Source organism: Ursus maritimus, unplaced genomic scaffold, assembly GCF_017311325.1.
Source record: "Ursus maritimus isolate PB19 unplaced genomic scaffold, ASM1731132v1 scaffold_17, whole genome shotgun sequence".
In the NCBI taxonomy this organism is placed as follows: domain Eukaryota; kingdom Metazoa; phylum Chordata; class Mammalia; order Carnivora; family Ursidae; genus Ursus; species Ursus maritimus.
In genome coordinates, this window is record NW_024424119.1 from 59857658 (window position 1) to 59878899 (window position 21242).

Below are 21242 nucleotides of genomic sequence, written 5' to 3' on the forward strand. Positions count from 1 at the left end.
CCCCCCCCCCGGCCCACCCAGGCCTAGCAGGGCAGAGGCCCAAGGCAGGATGCGACTGCCAACCCAGGGGCCTCCCACTGCCCCAAGGCCCCACAGTGAACAGGGCTTCCTGACACCCCTGGGTCCACGGCATTGTCCTCAACGACCCTGGGCCCTCCAGGCCCATCCCCCACCACTGAAGACACAGGAAGGGCTGGCTGCCAGGACCCGGCCGGATTAGTGTGCCCTCATTAGTCCACATGACCAGCTCCTAGCGGGGAGACCGAGGGGGCTGGGCACACACGGGCACTGAGCCTGGCACAGCCTGGCCAGGCAGGGGCGGGGCGGTGCTCCCAGGCCACTGTCTGCACCCAGCTGGAGCCCCGGGCTTGGGTCACATCCCACCTCCCCTTCAGTCTCCACACTCTACAGCCTCGTGGGGCTCCCAGGCCTCCTGTGGGTGAGGTCTCTGAGTCACAGGACACCCTGTGACGAATGCTGCTGGGAAGGGGCCCGCCTCTAGCCCCGGGCAGGCAAGCCGGGCGTGGCCAGGGGCTGGCACCTGTGCAAAGCTGGCGCAGGGGGACTTTGCCCGTGGAACCACGCGTAGCTGGCAGGTGGTTCCTGGCTTGGCCCGCCTCCCAGCTCCCACAGGCCCTTTGCCCCCCTCACCCTGCCCTACCTGTGCACACCCAGCTTGGGTTACTGAAGGGCGTCCACCTGGACTCTGGTCGGGGAGCTGAGTCCAACCAGCCCCTGCTCTGGGTGAGCCCCGCCCTGCTCTCGCTCCCCAGCACACAGCTGCCTCCTCCCATCCCCCACTCAGTCTGCACTCTGGGGGACAACAGGACCACCCCGCACAGCCTCCGCCAAAGCTCCCACAGCTGCTTCCTGCTGCCCCAGATCAAGGGCAGCACCAGCCCAGGGCAGACCCTCCGCCAGTGGGGAAGCTGAGCAGAGCAGGGTCCAGCCTGCTTTAGTGGCTTCCGGGCTTTCTAAAGCCCACAGGGGGGAGGGGGCACCCGCAGAAGCCCTGGGGGAGTGGGAAGGGTGAGAAAGGAGGGCAGAGAAGACACAGCCAGGACGCCTGGGAGGTGGGGGTGCGGCACAGCAAGTGGGGAAGCTGGCTCCGGAAGGCAGCCGCAGCACCGCTCTAAGGACTGGAGCGAGGTTGGGGGCCACGACCCGGCCAGGAAAACCAGGGTGTTGGGGTGGCGCTTACCACAGGGGAGGGCAGATGGCCTAGGGTGTCACAGATTGAGCTCTGGGGACGCTGACACACTCAGGCCGGGCAGAGAACCAGCAGGTAAGGAGGGGAGGGGAAGGAGTCCCCAGACGTGTAGGAGCCTGGCCAGGTGGCACCTCACAAAGGGGAGAGGCCCACAGCACCAACCCAACAACCCTGTGGGAGGCGGGTGAGCAGAGCCGCTGGACAGTCCCACCAAGCACAACCTGGGGGCCGGGGCAGAAGCAAGAGGGGGCATGGCCACCATGCTCCACAGCGGCCAGCCCCTGCTTGGCCATCAGGGGAGGGATAGACAGGACACCTGCAATTCTGCCAAGAGACAACCAAGTGGGTCCCCCCAGGCAGGCCTCCCAGGTACACTGTCCGGCCGGGCCCCCACCGCCCCAGACAGGGCTATAGCCCTCTGAGGCCCAGCAAGGGCACGGCACCCTACATGACCTGCCAGCTCAGGAGCAGACTGCCCAGGGGAGCCACACCTCACCTGCCGCCTGGGAAGGGCCCCAGCCCCTCCCACCACTACCCTGGTCAGCCAGCCATGCAGGGGCCAAGGTGAGCAGTGGGCCCCAAGGTCCCCAGTCGGGAGGGGGGAGAGCAGGACAATGGTCCAAACCACGGGCTGACTGGAGTGGTCAGCAGCCCAGGCCCCGGAGGAATAGCAGGAGGAACGCCCAGGGCTGCAGTCAGGAGGAACTCCAGGGAATGGAGCAGAGGGGACAGCCCAAGCCAGCAGACGGCTCTGAAGGCCTGGGTGGCCCCATGCCTCTGCCCCACGAAACAGGAGTTCTGGCTCTTCTGGGCAGGGCAGCTGGTGCAGGGGGTGGGGCAGTGCTCACAGGCCCAAAGTCACCCCCGGCAGACTGTGCTACTCTGGCAGGGCTCTAGCCTGGCCACTTGGCCTCGCCAGGCATCCATCTGGACCCCCCACGCCCTCAGGCTGGCATCGAGATCAGGCCAGCTTGGTCCGAACGGGTCTCCACTATGGGCCAGGGCCTGCTTCCTCCCATCACTTCCTCCTGCCCTTCTCACCCCAACCCTGCCACAAATGACCCCCTCTGCGCTTTCCCCAACTGGGGGAGGAATGAGTGGGCTCTAGAAACAGAAAATGAGCATTCAATTCCTGCCCCACAAGCTCCACGACCTCCAACCACCCTCAGGTTCCCCATCTACAAAGAGGGGGGCTGTTATCACCTCCCCTTCCTGGGTCCAGCATGGCAAGGGACTGCCTCCCAGTTCAGGGTCAACAGTCAGGGAGCAGGAGCGGGGAGGTGGGGCTGACGACCATGGCTAAGGGCAGGAGTGAGGGTGGGAGGGTTGTGGCCCGTAGCACTAAAGAGAGGGTGAGTCAAGGTCAGGCAGGCAAGATGGGCCCACCGGAAGTACCGAGGCAGGTGGGTGTGGATGCCTGTCCCAGCAGATGGAGCTGGCAGGAGCACCAATGCCCCCACCCAAGGAGGAGGGAGGACACATGGAGGAAGAGCAGTGCAAGGCCAACCCACGGCAAACAGGGAGGAGGCAGCTCACGTGATTAGACAACCGGCAGGCACCAGTGATGGGGGCTTCAGTGACACAGAGCACATCACCACCCCCATTGCCCCAAGGACTTGAGGGTAGTGGCAAACGTAGCTTAAGGGTGAGCCAATGGAGAAGCCTGCCAGGCGCCATCTCAGTTCCAGGGGAAGGCACACCTGCCCCGTGCCTGCTGATGGGGGTCATGTGGGGCTGGCTTTGGACTTTGCCCCTGGGGCAGACCCAGGTGCTAGAATGACCAGGAAGAATCTGAGGAACGTTTTCTTGGGCCCAGAGGGTTCCAGGCCACTGGGCAGCTGGGAATTAAGGCTCCAGCAGGGCTCCTGGTCCTGCAGCCAGGTCTCTCTCTGCCTGAGGCCCATCCTCCCCAGTGAGGGGGAGAGTCCACACTGCTTCCAGGATCACACCCCAGGCCTGGCACACAGTAGGAGTTCAAGAAATGCTCGCATGAAGCCAGGTCCTGCTGGGCTCCAGGCCAGCATGCTTCTGGGGGAGCTGACAGCCCCCGACTGAATGGTTCCCCTAGGCTGACAGTGAGGTAGGGATCTGACCACACCCAAATCACAGGCCTCCTGCACCTTCCCGCTTCTGTCCTGGCACCTGCGACCCACATAGGCCAGGACTCCAGAAGACCAAGCAGCCAGGGCCAGTGGGGAACTATTCATCCAGCTGGACCCACGATGAGACAGGTCTCCCCCGCCAATTCCAGATGTAGCCGCAGGAATCAAAAGGCAGCCATGGTACTGGCTGGACTGACCTCCCCACCAGCCTTACGAAGTACACCTTAAGCAAGCTGTCCCCTATGGACCATTAGGGCTCTACTGGAGCCCAGACCAGGGATCCCTCCTCCCCAGCTCAGCCCCTCCTGGAGCTTGCATGGCCACCCAGTCCGGGGTCTCCTCTGGTCCACAGAGAGGTCATCCCTTAAGCCATCCTCCAGCCAAGCCAGGTGTCCTAGGAAGCAGGCACATGTTAAACCCACAGCTCTGTGACCCGTCACCTCTCTCCCTCCCAGACAGTGGCTCTCCCCCCTGTTTCCCCTACTGACCTTCTTTCTCGAGGAGCCAGCCTTGGTGAGGCAGGACTTCTCTAGAGCCAGGTAGCCGCCAATCACCTCAATCTCATGCACGGTGGGATAGCGCTTCTTCAATGTGGTCCCCAGGGTGGCAGGAGGCTCTGACAAACTGCCTGCCTCCTCATCCTCGGCCTCCTGTGGCCCGGGCTCCCCGTTGGCCTGCAGGGACCCTGGTTTTCTCTTGGGAACCACGGTGAAGGTGTTGCCACCTCGATGCTGGAGCCCTGACGGGTGCCCAGGCCCAGTGGGGTGCAGATGGTACCAAGGAGGCCCCCCAGCTCCAGAGCAGGGCGGTTTGGCTTCTTGGGGGACCTCATCCTCCGAGTCCACCTCATCAATGAAGGTAACAGGCAACCCTGGCCTCCCAGGCACCTTGCCGTTCTTGGCCAAGCTGGGAACCGCAAGGCCCTGGGCAGGCTTAGCTTCGGCAGCAGGCAACGCATACAGGGACGGTGAGGACAGCCTCTGCCGCCTAACAGCCTGGTCCACAAGGGCAGTAGCTGGCCTGGGGCAGGCCCCCTCCTCGACCCCCAAGGGGCTCCTCCCTCCGGCAGGCACGCTATCCCTTCCAGGCACCAGTTGGGCTTCGAGCTCCAGGCGTTGGGAGGCCCAGCCAACCTCTCTCTCTGGCAGCCCTCTGGCCTGCCTCACTTCAGGAGGAGGGGCCCCAGAGTCCTTGCGTTTGGGGATGAACACGAAGGAGTTTCGGGAGTTCACACGGAGGTTGGCCAGGGCCCGGGCCTGGAGGTCCCCAGCAGGGATCCTATCCACGTCTGGCTTGGAGGCCGGCCGTATCTCAAAGGAGTCATTGGCGCTGGTGGCCGCGGAGACCCACTGGCGCTGGCTGGGAATGGCATTGGCAGGGTTGGGTGTAGGCAAGGCCAGGGACGCGGCTGGAGTGGCACTGGGGGTCCCGGGGCTGGGGGGTGGGTGGACGGGGGGCTCCCCTGACTCCACCTTTGGCTTCCGCTCGCCCAGCCCAGGTGCAGAGCCCGCAAGACCGTTGGCAGCGCCGGCTCGGGACTCGGGGGCTGCAGGCTCGTTGGGGAGCGGGCGAGGGCCAGCGCTGCAGTGCAGGCCCCGAGGGTGCACGGTGAAGGAGTTGCTGCCGGTCTTCTGCAGGAAGTCGCTGAGCCGCGCCTCGGGGCCTGTATCACGGCGCTCAAGCTCGAAGCAGGCGGCGCGCTCACCCACGCGCGGGGCGGCGGGGCCGGGAGCCGGCGGTGGCTGCGGCGGCGGAGTGCGGCCGCGCTCTGGGCTCCCGCGGCGGACCGGCGCGGCCGGGGCGTCGAACTTCTGGAGCAGGCGGCTGACGCGCCCGGGCGGCGGCGGCGCCTCGTACACGAGCACCTCAGCGGCGCGGATGCGGGCGGCCGAGCCAGGGCCCGGGCCGGGGCCGGCGGGCGGGAAGCCCGGTGCCGACTCGATGATGAGGATGTTGTCGGCGTGTATGGTGCGCACACCGGGCACGCGGCGGTACAGCTCCAGCAGCTGCTGCACCGGCCGCGCCCCCGCCGGCCCCTCGCCCCCCCCGCGCCGCGTCCCGCGCCGCCTCTCCGATTCGAGCCGCATGAACGGGTTCTCGCGCAGCGGGCCCAGGCTCTCCGCCAGCACAAGCCGCTCGGCCGCCGGCTCCGAGGGCTCCGCCGCGCCCGCCTCGGTCCCGGTCTCAGGCGCCGCGCCCCCGCCCAAAGCGGCCAGCTTGGCCCGCTTCCGTTCCAAGATCTCCCGTTTCCAGGCGGGCAGTGCGGCGCGGGGCCCCGGGCCCGGGCGCCCCAGGCCGGCCATGGTGCGGAGCGGGCGCCGGAGCCAACGCGCGCCGGGAACTGCGGCCGCCGCCGGCAGCCGGCCTTCGCGCCGCAGCCACGCCCCCCGGCCGCCGTCTATTGGGGAGGGGCCGGCTCGGACCCGCCCCGCGCCCCCACCTATAGCAGGGGAAAATGGCCGGCCGCGCTGATTGGAGACTGCTGTCCCTGACCTCTCTTTCCCGGGGGGCCCAGTTGGATAGCGCCCGTCTCCGGAGCCGGTTTCCATTGGGGAATGTCCTTCTGGACACGCCCCCGACCCCTCGCCGCTCATTGGCGGCCCCACTTCCGCCTCTGTGCCATTGGCCTCCGCGGCCGGAGGGCGGAGCCCGGCGGGGGTGGGTCCAGGCGGGCAGTCCCAGCCGGACCCCTGGGCCCAGCTAGGTGGGTGACCTTGGCTGGGCTCGGTCCTTCCTCATCGTGGACTGCCAGCACCCAGTCCACCTGTTCCTCACGCTCAGAACGCAGCGGAAGAAGGGCCTGCCCAGGACTGGAAAGCTGTCCCCGCCGGTTCAGGGACTGCCCACCCGTGGTCCTAGGTCCTCTGCAGGACTTAGTGGAGATGCCAATGCCAGAGCCCCACGCAGTGCTGAGGAATTGCTTCTCAGGAACCCCTAACTTTTGCCAGCCCCCAGAACTCACTCTGTTGCTCACACAAGTCGGAGAAGCCCTACCCCACACTTTGCCATCCAGAGCCCACCAAGCAGGGACAGGAGTGCAGAAGCTGTGAGGAGGCACAGAGAAAGCTCTCCAATGCAGAGAGCCACAAACGCCGGGCTGTGCATTCCACCCTGTTGCCTCCCCACACTACCCTTTCATCTGTTGAACTTCCCACATCCCAAGACTAGTAGGAATGCCTGTGACCTTAAGGGCACAGCTTCCTTGCCCACATGCCATGAAGAAGCTCACTCCCAGCACTCACCACACTTCGAGGCCCAGTGGAGCCAAGGGGAGATGGGGAGATTAAGGGGTACTGACACAGAAGGATGTTACCTGCCTTCCCCTCACCTCTCCTGCACTCAGCTCTGCTCAGTAATGGCACTACTGCATGCTACAGCACCCACCTTTCAGGGACAGGGCTCCAAGGACACCTGGGGCTCTGCAGAGACTGGGGGCAGGTTTCAACCTGGGGTGCCCGTCTCAGCTTCCAGGTCCCATGGTGGTCTGCACTATCACTACTTTAACATTGACTTACTCCTTTCCGCTCTACTAAGCCGAAAAAACAAACTGATTTCAGCCTCCCAGAAGTCAAGTGTCTCCTTTTTAGGGCTCTGGTCAAATCACTTTTCCAAAGGAAACTAAGCCTTCTTATGCTCATCCCTTCTACAGCACCAGAATCACTCAATTCTGAACTACAGAATAAAACAGGCTACAACAAAACATGCAACCTAAAAATAACATTAAAAGAAAACCCACTCCCAGGGTGCTTGGATGGCTCAGAGAGGCATGCAACTCTTGATCTCGGCGTCCTGAGTTCAAGTCCCACCTGCGCTATAGAGATTACATAAATAAACTTTAAATAATAAAAATAAGAAATAAAACAAAGAAAACCCACTGGCAATGTTCAGGTTCTATCTGACTTTGACACAAATTATGCCGATCCTGGGTAGAAAACATTGTTGTAGCTGCAAGACAAACCAGACCAGTCTCCAACACAAGCATCTCTCAGGCCATGCAGCTCCCATTCTAGGCAGAGGGTCACGGAGCCACTTCACTGGAATAGAGGTCTGCAAATCTGCTCTGTGAAGGGCCGGACAGTAAATAGGTTATACTAGCAGTTCTCACCAGGGACGGTTTTGTCTCCCAGACCTGTTAAAGTATGGAGACACTTCTGCTTGTCCCAAGTGAGTAGAGGCCAGGGTTGCTGTTAAACATTCTACAGTGCTCTGAACAGCACTCCCCTCCCCCCCCAGTCAAAGAATGATCTGACCCGAAACACCAAGAGTGCCAACTGCAAGCCACATTCACTTCCTGTCACACGTTCTTTGTTTTTAGAACCCTTTGAAAATGTGAAAGTCACTCTCAGCTAATGGGGAGTACAAAACAGGACTTCGGCCATATTTTGCCGACCCCTGCTCTACAGCAAGGCCTATAAAGACCACACACCAGCAGGAAGACAAGGCTCTGATGTCACACAAACTATTCAGCAGGTCCTCAACACAAGCCTACCCTATGTTGTCTTCACCCTGGCTCCCCGGGCAGGAAGACAGGCTTCTCCGATGGAACGCCCCCATCCACCAATGAAGCTCTAGTGCATTCCAGTCTCCCACAGTCAGCTTTGTAACCAGCTACATGACACGGGGGGAGGGGGGGGCATCTCAGCATTCACCTGATTTCACCCTCAAGAAGTCAGGCAACCACTGCACATCTCAGTAAAACATTCTTATTTTATTTTTATCTCAGCAAATGTTCTCATTTGGCACCTGACTGGCATTAAATTAAAGCCCCAGGCCAATGGACGTGGGCCAAGACCATTTGCAGGTCTCGGTGCCTACGAGCATCAAAGTTTTTCCTCTCTCTGATCCCTTAGGGAGGCCCAAATCTGTCTCAAGTGTGCTAACAGTGCTGGCCACAAGGTGGTGGGAAAGTCGCAATCGGCTGGGATAGGAAGCCAAGCAGTGCTTTATAAGCAAAGTTCTCTCAGGCGACAGATCTCCAAATATAGGGTCCCAATCATGCTTACTCAACACACTCCTGTCTGCCTGGGCTGGAATGAAGAAAGGGCCATCCTCCCCATGGCTCAGGGGAGGAGACACAAGCTTGTTTACACTTTTTAGAGCTCAAGCATCTAAGTAAGTCTTGTCTGGATGGATGGGGCAGTGAGCTCTTAGGTTAGCGCTGCTGGGCAGAGGAAATCCCCGAGTCCAGCTTTGCTGCCTCTGCACGGGGAGTACTTTCCCAAGATCCATGAAAAGACTCAGAGCCCATCAGGACATTTTACATACTTGCAGTTTCCAATTGTCAGAGGAATTCTGCACTGTCTGGCCTGGGTCCTTCTCAACATCTCAAGTCAGGATTAGCTATTCAAAGCAAGAAATAACAAGAAATATATTTTAAGGATCAAGACTGCTCTTTTTAGCCCTGCTGAGGGAACAATTTTAGACATGATTGGTATAGAGAAAATTGCACTCGCCAGGGCAGGAACTGGCTTTGCTTTCAGACCCAGACTTCTCCTTTGGTGCCGCAGAAGTGGGACCTCAGCGTGAGGTCCAGCATCCTAGCTATCCAGAGTTCTCTCTCCGGCCTTTCTTTGAGTTTAGTTGACCCGGCAGGCGCGGATCATGAGCAGCTGCAGGAGAATGAAGACTGGAGACGTGATCAAGCCGAACCAGAGCTCCCGAGTCTGTTCCACCAGCTTCTGGCACAGTAACATCTCGAAGACAAACTTGAGGCTAAGAACCGTGAGGACCCAGAAGAGGCGGAGCACGGCCAACCGCTTCTCTCCATCCTGGAAGAGGCGCACAGACACGATGGTAGTGAAATAGGTGCTGAGCCCATCGGCGGCGAAAAAGGGCACAAACACGTTCCACCAGGAAAGGCCAGGGGCCAGGCCGTCCACACGCAGTGCCAGCAGCACGGAGAACACCAACAGGGCCAGCAGGTGCACGAAGATCTCGAAGGTGGCGAAGCCCAGCCACTGCACTAACTCCCGGAGCGAGAAGAGCATCGCGCCGGTTGAGCGCGGGCCGGGGCCCGGCCGAGCGTCCCACCGGCGGGGTTGCTCCTCCTCTCCCCGCGGGTCTTGCCGGCGCCTGCCGCCGTCGCCGCTGCGGCGAGCGGCAGATAGCGAGCGGCTCCGCCCGTCCCGGCCCTCGGCCGTGGCGTGCCGCTAATACCCTGGCCCCGGCCCGGGACCTAGTACTGGCCGGTAGCGGACGCCCGCCTCTCTCGGACGCCATGCCCTGCAGGGCGCGGTCTGAGTGCGTCACTTCCGGCCATCACCGGAAGTCGGAAGTCCAAGCGGGTCGGACTGCCTATGCTTGCAGGAGCTGTTAACAGGCCCTGTACTTGGGTGCTGGCGTCTCCGGGCCTCCCCAATGCCGAGTCCGGGGCTTCTGGTGCTCTTCGGCAGCCAGACAGGCACGGCTCAGGATGTGTCGGAGAGGCTGGGCCGCGAGGCTCGGCGCCGGCGGCTCGACTGCCGTGTGCAGGCCCTGGACTCTTACTCAGTGGTGAGGGCGCCCTAGGGCCTCGGCGGGGAGACCGAGCAGGCCTGGGGCACCAGCCCCCACTCCGAGCTCTCGACCGCAGGGCGCCGCATTTTGTCTGACAGCGGGCCCTTCATTTATGGCGCGTTTAGGGGGCGTGAAAACTTCGGAACGGTAGCTTGGCTTAACACGTGGAGGGAAAAGCAGGCAAGGTGGCGGGTGGAACCGGAAGGAGGAAAGGCTGGCCGGCCGCTCGCGGGTGCTCACTGAGACCCTTTTGTCCTACCACCCTGAGTGGGGGAGAGGGGCCCAGGCGGCGGAGAGGGTGCCAGGTCATTACGGCCCGAGGTCTTACACGTGTGTCTTTTTGTTGAGGTGAATCTGATTAACGAGCCCCTGGTGATATTTGTTTGTGCAACTACAGGCCAAGGAGACCCCCCTGACAACATGAAGGTAAGACTGACCTGAAGGCTTTCTTTGCTCAGGAGCTGAGATCACTGCCCTGGACCTCACTCTGTTTTCTTTGCCGGGAGAGTCCCCAGAAACACAGTTGCCCTCCTACGCCTGCTGCAGTAGGCTGTGGCTGTGGAAGGGTATCTTCCCATGGAGTTGGGGGCTCTGGCTGTCCTCCCTAATAAACTGTTCACAGGCCACCAAATATCCTTGCTTTCCATTTTAACCTTTAATATTTCCTCCAGGGCTGTGTACGAATCAGGTCTGGGTCTGTATGTGTGTTTCAAACCTGTTGGAACTTCCCAGAACATTCTTCAATTTTTGAACATCTTTTGAGCACACATTCTATTCCAAGCATGATCGAGTGCTGGGAATCCAGCCATGAACCTATTTCTGTCCTCGTGGAGCTCACAATATAGCAAAAGCAACAACTTTCACAGGCAGTCACAGTACTAGCAGATACATGCTGCCAGGGAAAGTACCAGATGTCATGGGGTCATTAAGAAAAGCTATTTAGCCCAAACTGGGGGCTCAGGGAAAGCTTTCTGGAAGAAAGGCATGTAGGCTAAGGCCTGAGGATAAGTGGGGGCTAGCCAGGCAAGAGGGAGCAGCCTGTGCAGAGGAGAAAGACCACCTCTGGGAGGAGTAGAAAGCAGTTTAGTAGGACAGAGCCAAGGAGAGCATCAGGGTGGGAAGGGAGAAGAGAGGCAGGTAGCTGGAACCGATCCCAAGGAGCCCGGCAGCCACAGTCAGGTGGATGGACTTGAAGTGAGGGGCCATGGAATCCACTGGGTGACACTGTCACATTTGTATTCTGGCAAAACTGCCACTTGTCAGTAGGGAGGGCAGGCTACCGGAGAGCAAGAACAGCTCCAGAGGGTGTGCAGTGCAAGCAGGACTGGCGGCCTGGACCAGGAGGGTGGGAGACAATAGAGACGCACTCCAGGGTAGAACCAAGAGGACATGGACTCAAACAGGGATTCGGGCTCGGGGACCAGAATGGCTGGTAGTTTCAGGCACAGAGATAGAGAGCAGGGAGGTCAAGTGCTAGGAGTCATCCAGGTGGAGATGCAAGGTCAGCGTGGAGCTCTAGCAAGGATCCTGGGTGAGGCATGAGAAAGGAAGCTCCTCCCTCTTTCGTGGGACAGGTTACCCTGAACACCAAGGGCATGAGAGGTGAAGGAAAGCCTGTGAGAGGCAGGAAAGTGGCCCCAGCAGCAAAAAAAAGGGACCAAATCTAAGGTCAAGGGCACAGTGGCGACTTCTGAGAGGAAGGTTTCCAGCACTAAAGCTGCACAGAAGTAAAGTAAGATAAGGCTTGAGCAGCACGGGTAGGGTTTGTCAGCAAAGGGACTGCTGGTGACTTTGGGGAGAGCAGTTTCAGTGACTCACAGGGAGAGAAGTGGGTCACAGGCTCAACAACTAAGTGGAGAGAATCTTAAGAATGTCTCTACGTTAAACAGAAGGGGTGCCTGGGCATCTCAGTTGGTTAAGCGTCCAACTCTTGATCTCGGCTCAGGTTATGATCTCAGGGTTAGTGAGTTTAAGCCCAACATGGAGCCTCCGGGGGGGGGGGCGGGGAAGATTCTGGCTGTGAATGGGGCTAAGGGGTTGGAAAGAAGGTGTTAATAAGATGAGAAAGAAGGGGTGCCTGGGTGACTCAGTCAGTGAAGCATCTGCCTTCAGCTCAGGTCATGATCCCATAGTCCTGGGGTTGAGTCCCACGTCGGTCTCCCTGCTCAGCAGGGAGCCTGCTTCTCCCTCACGCCTCCCCCCACCCCCGCCAGCTTGTCCTCTCTTGCTAACTCTCTCTCAAATAAAGTCTTAAAAAAAAATAAGATGAGAGAGACCTGTTAAATGCTGGAGATGGGAAGACTGGGGGAGAAAGAGGCTTAAGATTGAAGAACAGGGTCACAGCAGGGATGATATAGGAGGTCAAGACCCCAGCACAATCAGGAGGGGTCTCCTTGGATAGGAAGAAGGACAGGAGAGCAGGCAAATCTGAGGGGATCAAAAGCAGGAGGTGAAGGGTGGATGCCCAAGTCACAGGGCACGGGAGGGGAAGGGAAACAAAAGATTTCTGGGAGGTCAGCTGGGCTGGGGTACAGACTGGATACGAGAAGCCAACAGCACGAAGGAGGTGACGGTCATCCCTGGATGAGGATGGACACGGCATAGACCCCACCATGGAGGTGGTCAGGAGGGAGCCCTCCCCAACCACTGCGGGGCCTGGAGGCTCCTTGGAGAGGCTGCAGACTGAGGTCCCAGGGAGGACACAGAGGCAGGGGCATGGCTTCTGCTGAAGCCCCGGCTTAGTGACCAGCTGTGTACTTAAACAGGAAGACGCCGGCTGCCTTACCTTGGTCCTCAGAACCCTGTGGTCAGGCATGGGCTCCCAGGCAGCAGACAGGGGAGCCCTCTGTCGGGAAAGTGAGTGACCACAGTGGAAGACCCAGCAGGGTTCTGGCCGTGAAACCCATGCTGGGTGACAGGCCTGAACTCACATGAAGAACCACCACGCCCTGCAAGAAAGAGACTGAGAGAAGCACAGACGTAACCTGGAGGAGCAGAGACAGGGCAGGCCCTCCAGAGCCCGGCAGCCATGGGACAAGAACACACGAAACAGCGCAAACCTGGAAATAGGAAATGCTCTTGAAGATGATGTCAGGAAAACCTGAAAAGATCAGAGAGTAAAGTTGAGACATTCTCCTGGAAAGTATAGCAAAAAATGAGCTGGGACACAAATCAAATCATTCGAGGAAGGTCATTCGAGGAATCTCAGAAGGTGAACCACAGAATGGGAAGAAACTGACCAGAGAGAGTAACACGATGTCCCGGAACTGAAAGGGCCCACCTGGATGGAAAGGCTCCCGCCAAGGCACGTTGTGCTGGGCTGCAGCTCTTGGGGACAGCAGGACACAGGAGGACCCTGGGGCCCGGCTGGACCAGCTTGGAGCAGGGCCCCAGGCTCTTTGGAAAGAGGATTTCCCGTGGCAGTGTGCCCCGCTAACCTGCGGGTCACTGAGAAGGGAGGGCCCGGCTCAGAGGCAGAGCTATGAAGGGTGCCTTCCCTGGGCCTCTTGTCGGCAAGCACCTGCAGGACGTTCTCTGCGGGCTTTAGGAAAGCAGTCCGAGGAGGAGAGTGCAGGAGAGATCCCGGGAGGCAGAGTGGGGGCAGTCCCCAGCGGTGGCCGATGCAGCTCAGTCCTTGGGGAGGCCAGAGGTGGTCCAGGACCAGTGGGCAGAGCTGTGGCCCGACAGGGCTGGGGTCCCTTCACCTCAGTGGGCCTCTGTCTCTAGAGATAGGAAGCAGAAGGGAGGTGGAGTGCAGCTAAAGTCCTGGATCTCTCACAGAAGTAGGTGTCACCAGGGCTCCGGTCACTGTGGGCTGAAGGTGATGGGGATCTGTGTTGGAAAATTGCCTCTGGAGGCTGGGACAGAGTGTGGCCCAGGACATGCTCCCACGAGGGCCCCCAGGTGGGAAGGAGAGGCACCAGGCTGTGGCCTTGGGGGTCTGGGTGTAAGGCCCCTGGGATGGCCAGACGCATGCGGGTGAGGGCGCCCTGGGGAAGGGCACAGCTCTGGGTCCTCAGCTAGCACAACGAGTTAAGTGGGAAGCCGTGGGGGTAGCAGTGAGTACAAAGCAGACTGATGGGGGCTCGGGGCCAGGAGAGGGCTCCAAAGGAGAGAAACTTCACCTTCCACCAACGGGGTGGGACTAGGACCACAGAGGGGCTGCAGGGCCTGACGTCTCAGCCCAGAGGTTCAGAGCTGGGGGTGGAGGGGCCTTCAGAACACAGGACTCTTGATGTGAAGGGGGAGCCATCCCCAGGGGAGACCCAAGCAGGAGCGGGTGCTTCCCCCACCCTGGGGAGAGCTGTGGGACAGGCGCCAGCCATGGCCTCCCTGGTGTGGACCCCAGTAGCCTTCTCTCCAAGCCCTCAGACCAGGACGGGGTGGAGCTCCACGTGGTGGCTCTGGAGCAGCTTGCTTTTTTTCCTTTTTTTTTTCTGTTTGTTGTTGTTGTTGTTTCAAGGTTTATTTGTGTGAGGGAGGGAGGGGAGAGGCAGAGGGGGAGAATCTCAAGCAGACTCCACACTGAGCATGGTGCCCGGCGTGGGGCTCGATCTCACGACCCTGAGATCAAGACCTGAGCTGAAACCAAGAATCGGAGGCTCAATGGACTAAGCCACCCAGGCGCCCCCAGGGCAACTTTTTTTTTTTACGATTTTCTGCCCTTTCCCAATTTTTTTGCCATTGTGATAGAATTTAAAAAAAAAAAAAAAACGGTCTTGTTTTAGTAACAAAGATCTAGAGGAACAGGGTGGGTCCTGGATGCAGCTCCCCCTACCCCCCAGGACCCCAGTGGCCCAGAACAGGGCCTCTAACTTGGCTTCTTCTGGCTGTAGAACTTCTGGAAGTTCATATTCCGGAAGAATCTGCCACCGACCTCTCTCTGCCAGATGGACTTTGCCATCTTGGGCCTCGGGGACTCCTCGTATGCCAAGTGAGTAGGGGCGGGAGGGCTGCTGGCCTGCAGGGACTGTCTTCGGGGTTGAGCACAAAGTGTCCTGGTAGAGGGACAGGTGACTCGGCCCCCAGGGCTCCCTCTGGACCTCGGGCCGTAGCCAGGCTGTGCGCCCTACTTCCACAGGGACCACTGGGGAGCTGCTGGGTTTTGAAGGGCGCACAGGACACAGACCAGAGGCTGGCAGGGCAGCAAAGTGGGGATGTCTTCTAGGACGGGGCGATGTCTGGACCTGGCCAGCATCATAGGTTGACATGGGACCCAGGACAGCAAAGGCCTACCAACTCCCCACTCTTACAAAAGCACATACTCAGGAGATATTTGAGCTTCCAAAGAGCACAGAGAGCGGTGCAGCGGGAACAACCGAGGGGCACAGAAGACCCCCCCTGCCCCTGGGAGCCACCCCCAATGCCCCTATTTCCCTGGGTATGGTGGGTATGTCCTAAGTAAAGAGCACGGTTGCTTTGCTTTATTTTTTGAAGTGCCACAGGCTTTGCATTAAGGGAATGCGAGTCAGCAGGTCACCGAAACGTGGAAACCCTGACTGTGGCCCAGGGGCTGAGGGAGGGCCCGCCGGGTACCACTGCCCCCAGAGTCAGGCGCAGCAGGAGGAGGACTGGGATGGCTCAGGAAAAGAGGACAGGAAACGGGCGGCAGTGTGACTGTCCTCTGCTGGGGAGTTTTGTTCCGCGCCTCAAGTGGACACTTGTGCATGGCAGCGCAAACACAGGCATGAGGGCAGGTGGGTGGTAGGGGGACCCTCCTGCTGACAGTGTTCCCTGGGAGGCGCTGTGGGCTCGTTTGGGGCTGCTTCCCCTTTGCCGCCCTGCGGCCGGGGCTGGGGCACGCTCAGGCCTTGCTGTCCCTCCGAAGGTTCAATTTTGTGGCCAAGAAGCTACACCGCCGGCTGCTACAGCTTGGGGGCCGTGCCCTCCTGCCCGTGTGCCTGGGTGATGACCAGCATGAGCTGGGGTGAGTGGGATGGGGGCGAGCTGTCCCGCAGGGCCTGGCCATGAGCAGGGCCCTGCAGACTAGTGCGCACGTGCTCTCTCTCCAGGCCTGATGCTGCCGTCGACCCCTGGCTACGTGATCTGTGGGACAAGGTGCTGGGGCTGTACCCCGTGCCCGTTGACCTTGGCATGATCCCCGCTGGAGTCCCGTGAGTGTGGGTCGACAGGTGCAGCGGAGCGACCTGAGGTCCTGCCAGCAGCCTGACCAGCGGCTGCCTTCTCCACAGGTTGCCCTCCAAGTTCACCCTGCACTTCCTCCTGGAGGCCCCCAGGATGTGCTCTGAGGAGCAGCGTGTGACTGGCACAGACCCTCATGGTCCCCCTTCAGAGCAGCAGCCCTTCCTGGCACCCATGGTCTCCAACCGGAGAGTCACCAGCCCCTTGCACTTCCAGGACGTTCGGCTGATTGAGTTTGACATCACAGGCTCGGGGCTCAGGTGAGGGGCCTGAGACGCCAGGTGGCTGAGGGCTGAGGCCAGGGGGGCTGTGGCTGGGGGTGCAGAAGGTCTGCCCGCAAAGCTGGAGAACAGGCCCTCAGCAGGGTGGAGGGGTGTGGGCCAGGCGGCAGGGAGACACTTGCATCCAAGGACCCCTCACCCCAGCATCCTCCCCTGCACCCGCAGTGCCCTGTCCACACCCCTCTCACTCTTCCCAGTGGCTTTCCCGCACAGCTTTGCCGCTGGCGACGTGGTGCTGATCCAGCCCGAGAACTCAGCCAGCCACACCCAGCAGTTCTGCCAGGTGCTGGGCCTGGACCCGGACCAGAACTTCACCCTGCTGCCTCGGGAGCCAGGTGAGCACCAGGGGCCAGGGGAGGTCCGGCTGCGGCCACCCGTTCTCCCCGTCCTGCGGGGGTCTGCTGGCGTGCTCAGCCGTCCCCCGTGTGCTACCCCCCACCGTCTCCTGCTTCCCCCTGCAGGCATGTCCTGTCCTGCGCGGCTGCCCCAGCCCTGCTCCGTGAGGCACCTTGTGTCCCACTACCTGGACATCGCCAGCGTGCCCCGCCGTTCATTCTTCGAGCTCCTGGCCTGTCTCTCTCCCCATGAGCTGGAGCGGGAGAAGCTGCTGCACTTCAGTTCCCCCCAAGGTCAGGAGGAGCTGTATTCCTACTGCAGCCGGCCTCGTAGGACCATCCTGGAGGTGTGAGCAGGTGTGGGCAGGTGGGCGAGCCTGGGGCTCCGAGCCACAGCCACACGTGGCCACGTTGGCCGAAGCCCACCGGAGGCTGTCTCTGCTCAGGTATTGTGTGACTTCCCGCACACGGCTGGAGCCATTCCCGCAGACTACCTGTTGGACCTCATCCCCCCGATCCGTCCGCGGGCCTTCTCCATCGCCTCCTCTCTGCTGGTGAGGGCCTGTGGGGCAGAGCCCAGGGCTGGCCTCGATGCTGGGCTATGCTGCATACAGGCATGTAGGTTGGGGGGAGGTTGCTCTGAGCCTCCATATCTACCCCACGTCTGGGGCCAGCCCTGGGTGAAGTGGGTGGAGCCTGAGCCAGGGTGGCAGGCAGGGATAGCCCAGTGGAGCAGGGCACCCACCATCCCACTCCCCAGGCTCACCCCTCGAGGCTGCAGATTCTCATGGCTGTGGTGCAGTACCAGACCCGCCTCAAGGAGCCCCGCCGGGGCCTCTGCTCCTCCTGGCTGGCATCTCTGGATCCTGGGCAAGGTGACCCCTGCTTTCTGGAGGATGGGGAGAGAGGACTGGGCCCGGGGCCTCTTTTCTGCCCCGTGTACCCCAGGGCCCGGGTCTTCTTCATGCCTCCGCTCTCCTGCCATAGGACCTGTCCAGGTGCCGCTGTGGGTGCGGCCCGGGGGCCTGACCTTCCCGGAGACACCGGACACACCTGTAATCATGGTGGGCCCTGGCACTGGCGTGGCCCCTTTCCGAGCAGCTGTGCAGGAGCGCGTGGCCCAGGGTCAGAACGGTGAGCACACAGGATCCGGGCAGGGCAGCCATGGGGGCTGACTGCGCCCAGCCTCAAGGCCACCTTGTGTTTCCCCAGGAAACTTCTTGTTCTTTGGCTGCCGCTGGCGGGACCAGGACTTCTACTGGGAGGCTGAGTGGATGGAGCTGGAGAGGAGGGGCTGTCTGACCCTCTTCACAGCCTTCTCCCGGGAACAGGTGTGCTCAGAGGGGAAGGGAAGGGGCCAGAGTGCAGACTCACCCCCACCCCAACCCCCTGCCACCTCCCTATAGGAGCAGAAGGTGTACGTGCAGCACCGGCTCCGAGAGCTGGGGCCGCTGGTGTGGGAGCTGCTGGACCGCCGGGGCGCCTACTTCTCCCTGGCAGGGTGAGCCTGGGCCACCAGGTGGGGTGCGAGCCGGCCCTCGGGGGGTCCCAGCCACACTGAGGCCTCCTGGCCTGTCCCTCCAGCAACGCCAAGCGCATGCCGGCAGACGTGTCGGAAGCCCTGACATCCATCTTCCAGAAGGAGGGTGGGCTCTCCGGCCCTGATGCAGCCAGCTACCTCGCCAGGCTCCAGCGGACACGGCGTTTCCAGAGTGAGACGTGGGCCTGAGGAGCCATCCTGCCGGCCTCAGCCACTCTAGCCACTGCCTTCAGGGGGGCCACCATCATCTCCCACCCTGTCCCCTGCACAGCCCCCTCCAGTCCACCCTGGGTCCCCTACTCAGCCCCGACGCCGCTGCCCATTCACCACCCCACCCTGCCCCCATCCAGGGCTCCAGGCTCCTGCTGTCCTTTCCCACTGGCCCCAACTTGGGTCCTGGTCAGGGTGGTCCCTGCACTGTACCACCCTGCCTAGGGATGGTGCCCCAGGAAGGAGCAGGCAGCCTGATGGGCATCAGGGGCTCCCCAGACAGCATAGGCACCTGGGGTGCGGGGAGCCCCAGTGAGCCTTCTGAGGTGGTACAGGGTTCCTGGGAGTGCCAAATGCCACTCCCCCCTTGCCCTAGGGGACAGCAGGCTCCCAGTCACCCACTGCCACAAAGCACCCGGTGCTGCCTCGGGGCCTCACAGGGCTCGGGCTCAGGCTGGAAGTCAGTGAGAACCACAGCAGTGGGAGGAGGCCCTTCCCTGCCCCATCTTGGAAAGCCTCAGTAATAAATTGTGGGCTCTGGGTGGCTGATTCTGACCTGCTCTTCCTTATGACTGTCTTGGTGACCCACTCAGGACAGCTCTTGGTGCCTTGGGGGCTGGGTGACCCACCATGGGTCTGGGTGGGGACAGCCGTCCATGGTGGGCACTGTAAGCTGTTGCTCAGCCATCTTTGCTGCCACACTTAGGGGTCTGATTCCGCTGTGTGTGTCGGCTCTTTGCCCCCTTGGCACGAGCTCTGCCCTGGCTCTGTCAAGCAGGGGGCAGTCTTAAGCGGGCCCTGGAAGGAAGGGCGGGTACTGACCGTTCCTCCCCAGTTCCTCCCCAGCCCGCAAAGCAGCAGTCCCGGCAGGGGAGGGAAGGTGAGGGCAGGGCAGCCATTGTCCCCGCCCCTGGGAGGGGCCTTCAGGGTCCCGAGGGGAATTCCTGTAGGAGGAGTCAGGCTGGCTGGCCTACCCACAAGGCTGCTCCCTGGAGTCCGTCTGTCTGTTCATCGCTTGCGAACTCAGGGGTGGGCTGTGGCCACGTCCGGGCCGGGGCAGATCCGGTGAAGACGGCACCCGCGGGCCCAAGAAACTCCCGGAACCCGCACAAGCGCCAGGGCCCAAGCGACGTTGGCTTTCCAGGGTGGGGCAAGGAGCTGGGCGCTGGGACCAGGCTGCGGCCGCTTCGAGGTCAGTGCCAGACCCTGCCCCTGCGCAGAGGGCCACACTGACCTTCACAGCCCCAACCACCCTGGTCGCCACCCTGGGGACCCCGCCCACCCACCCGGACTCCTGTCCCAGGGCCCCCACTCATGGCCCCTGTGACCTTAGCTCTGGACTCACCGGTCTGCCTTCAGCCTCTCTGGGCCCTGAATGCCTAGCTCCCCCACTCCAGGTGCTGGCAGATGAAGAGTTGGACAGCAGGGTTCTTAGGAACCCCCAGGGTGCTGGGGCTCTAGACAGTGAGCCCCTGCTGGGGGCCACAGCCACAGCCTGCCCCTGGGCTGGGCAAGGGAGGGAGGATGAGGCTGGGGAGCAGGCAGGGGAGTGGGGGGGGGAGGAGTGCCCCATTTGCACAGAGCCCTATGGGCCCTGCGAGCACCGCCTGGCCCTGCTGAACTGCGGCCACGGCCTGTGCGTGGGCTGCCTGCACCAGCTGCTGGGCACAGCCCCCAGCACCAGCCTGGGCCAGGTGTGCTGCCCACTGTGTCGCCAGAAGACACCCATGCTCGAGTGGGAGATCTGCCGGCTACAGGAGGAACTGTTGCAGGCAGACGGGCCCCAGGGCCCACGGCCCCCTACCCCCCCTGCTCCGCCCCGCCGGGGCCCTGGGCCCTGGGCCTCCCTAGAGCATCGCTACCAGCTGCGCTTCCTGGCGGGGCCCGTGGGCGGCCAGGGCTGCCTGCCCTTCCTGCCCTGCCCGCCCTGCCTGGGCACCCGGCTCTGGGCCTTGCGGGAACGAGGGCCCTGTGCCCGCCGCCTAGCGCTACTGGGCCTGCTGGCCCTTGAACTGGTGGGCCTGCTGCTCATCTTCGCACCGCTCATGCTGCTGGGGCTGCTCTTCATGCTGCTGGACCGCTCCGGCCACTGAGCAGGGTCTATCACACCCGCCACCAGCACCATGGGGCCCTCAGATGGTGCTGGCCACTGGTGGACCATGAGACCCAGGCTGGCCCCGAGGCCTGAGGACCAAACTGAGCAGCCCAAGATGGAGCCGGGCACTAGCCTTTAGTCCAGACCCAGACCTGGGGCCAGGCCGACCCAGGAGCCAGAGACGTCAAACCACCCTGCCGCCCAGACGCTAACTACTGGTGCCCACGGACAGTGCTGGAGGAGGCCTGCGGCCAGGCCCCACACTGACAGCTGTCTTCACACCCCTCTCCCGGCCCCACCAACCTGTCTGCAAGAGGGACACAGTGGACGTGAAAGTGAACCCAGAAGGCTGTCGTGTTATAGATAAGGGCCAGTGCGTATTCCTTGAAGGTCAGGGCAGCAGAGGGGAGGGGCCCTTGCTGCGCCAGCTCAGGCCACAGTTTCCTCACTGACTGGGTCAGGACCCAAGGGGGTGGCCCGAGTGGCCAGGTATCCAGCACATGTCCCTGAATGACTAGGCCTTGGGGCTGGACGGCACTGACCTGAGGCCCGAGTGCCCTGTAACCTCCTGTCATTGAGCCTGGGGCCTTTATCTAAAGGACAGACACAATCAGCACGACCTCATGGGTTTGTGGGTGACAGGCTGAGTGCTGTGCTTAGCACAAGAAATGGCTCTCAGTACACAGCAGCTGCTACTGAGACCTCGCCACCGTGTTCTTGTCGTCTCTATCCCTTCATCAGCCCCCTGCGGCTCTCCCCAACCCTCCTCTCCTCCCCCCTCCACCACAGAGCTTGCTTCCCAAATCCAGGTAGTGGAGTACAAGATCGAAGGC

The 21242-nt window shown here is 61.6% G+C and overlaps 3 protein-coding genes across 5 annotated transcripts in view; 1 reads left to right on the top strand and 2 right to left on the bottom strand.

The window, feature by feature from the left end:
• TPRN (taperin) overlaps positions 1–5615 on the bottom strand; it is an 8381-nt gene extending 2766 nt beyond the window's left edge. Inside the window, exon 1 of the mRNA XM_008704355.2 lies at positions 3801–5615. Coding sequence (XP_008702577.2) covers positions 3801–5615 — 1815 coding nt within the window. The remainder of the gene's footprint in view (positions 1–3800) is intronic.
• Positions 5616–8001: 2386 nt separating this feature from the next.
• Positions 8002–9299, bottom strand: TMEM203 (transmembrane protein 203). Its single transcript, XM_008704356.2, has one exon. It carries the CDS (start codon positions 9297–9299, stop codon positions 8889–8891), a length of 411 nt encoding a protein of 136 aa, XP_008702578.2. The 3' UTR covers positions 8002–8888.
• NDOR1 (NADPH dependent diflavin oxidoreductase 1) lies at positions 9296–18856 on the top strand. 3 transcript variants are annotated; one of them, XM_040632264.1, is made up of 14 exons: positions 9565–9804; positions 10156–10233; positions 14643–14740; positions 15635–15733; positions 15819–15920; positions 15999–16208; positions 16443–16564; positions 16691–16911; positions 17011–17118; positions 17325–17439; positions 17552–17698; positions 17777–17895; positions 17971–18065; positions 18149–18856. In XM_040632264.1, the coding sequence occupies exons 1-14, from the start codon at positions 9670–9672 to the stop codon at positions 18291–18293; spliced, it is 1794 nt and encodes a 597-aa protein (XP_040488198.1). In that variant the 5' UTR covers positions 9565–9669; the 3' UTR covers positions 18294–18856. The 3 variants fall into 3 exon arrangements, with proteins under 3 accessions (XP_040488199.1, XP_040488200.1, XP_040488198.1); XM_040632265.1 differs by lacking the exon at positions 15635–15733 and having other exon boundaries at positions 9296–9804; positions 10205–10233; XM_040632266.1 differs by lacking the exon at positions 15635–15733 and having other exon boundaries at positions 9564–9804.
• Positions 18857–21242: the final 2386 nt, after the last annotated feature.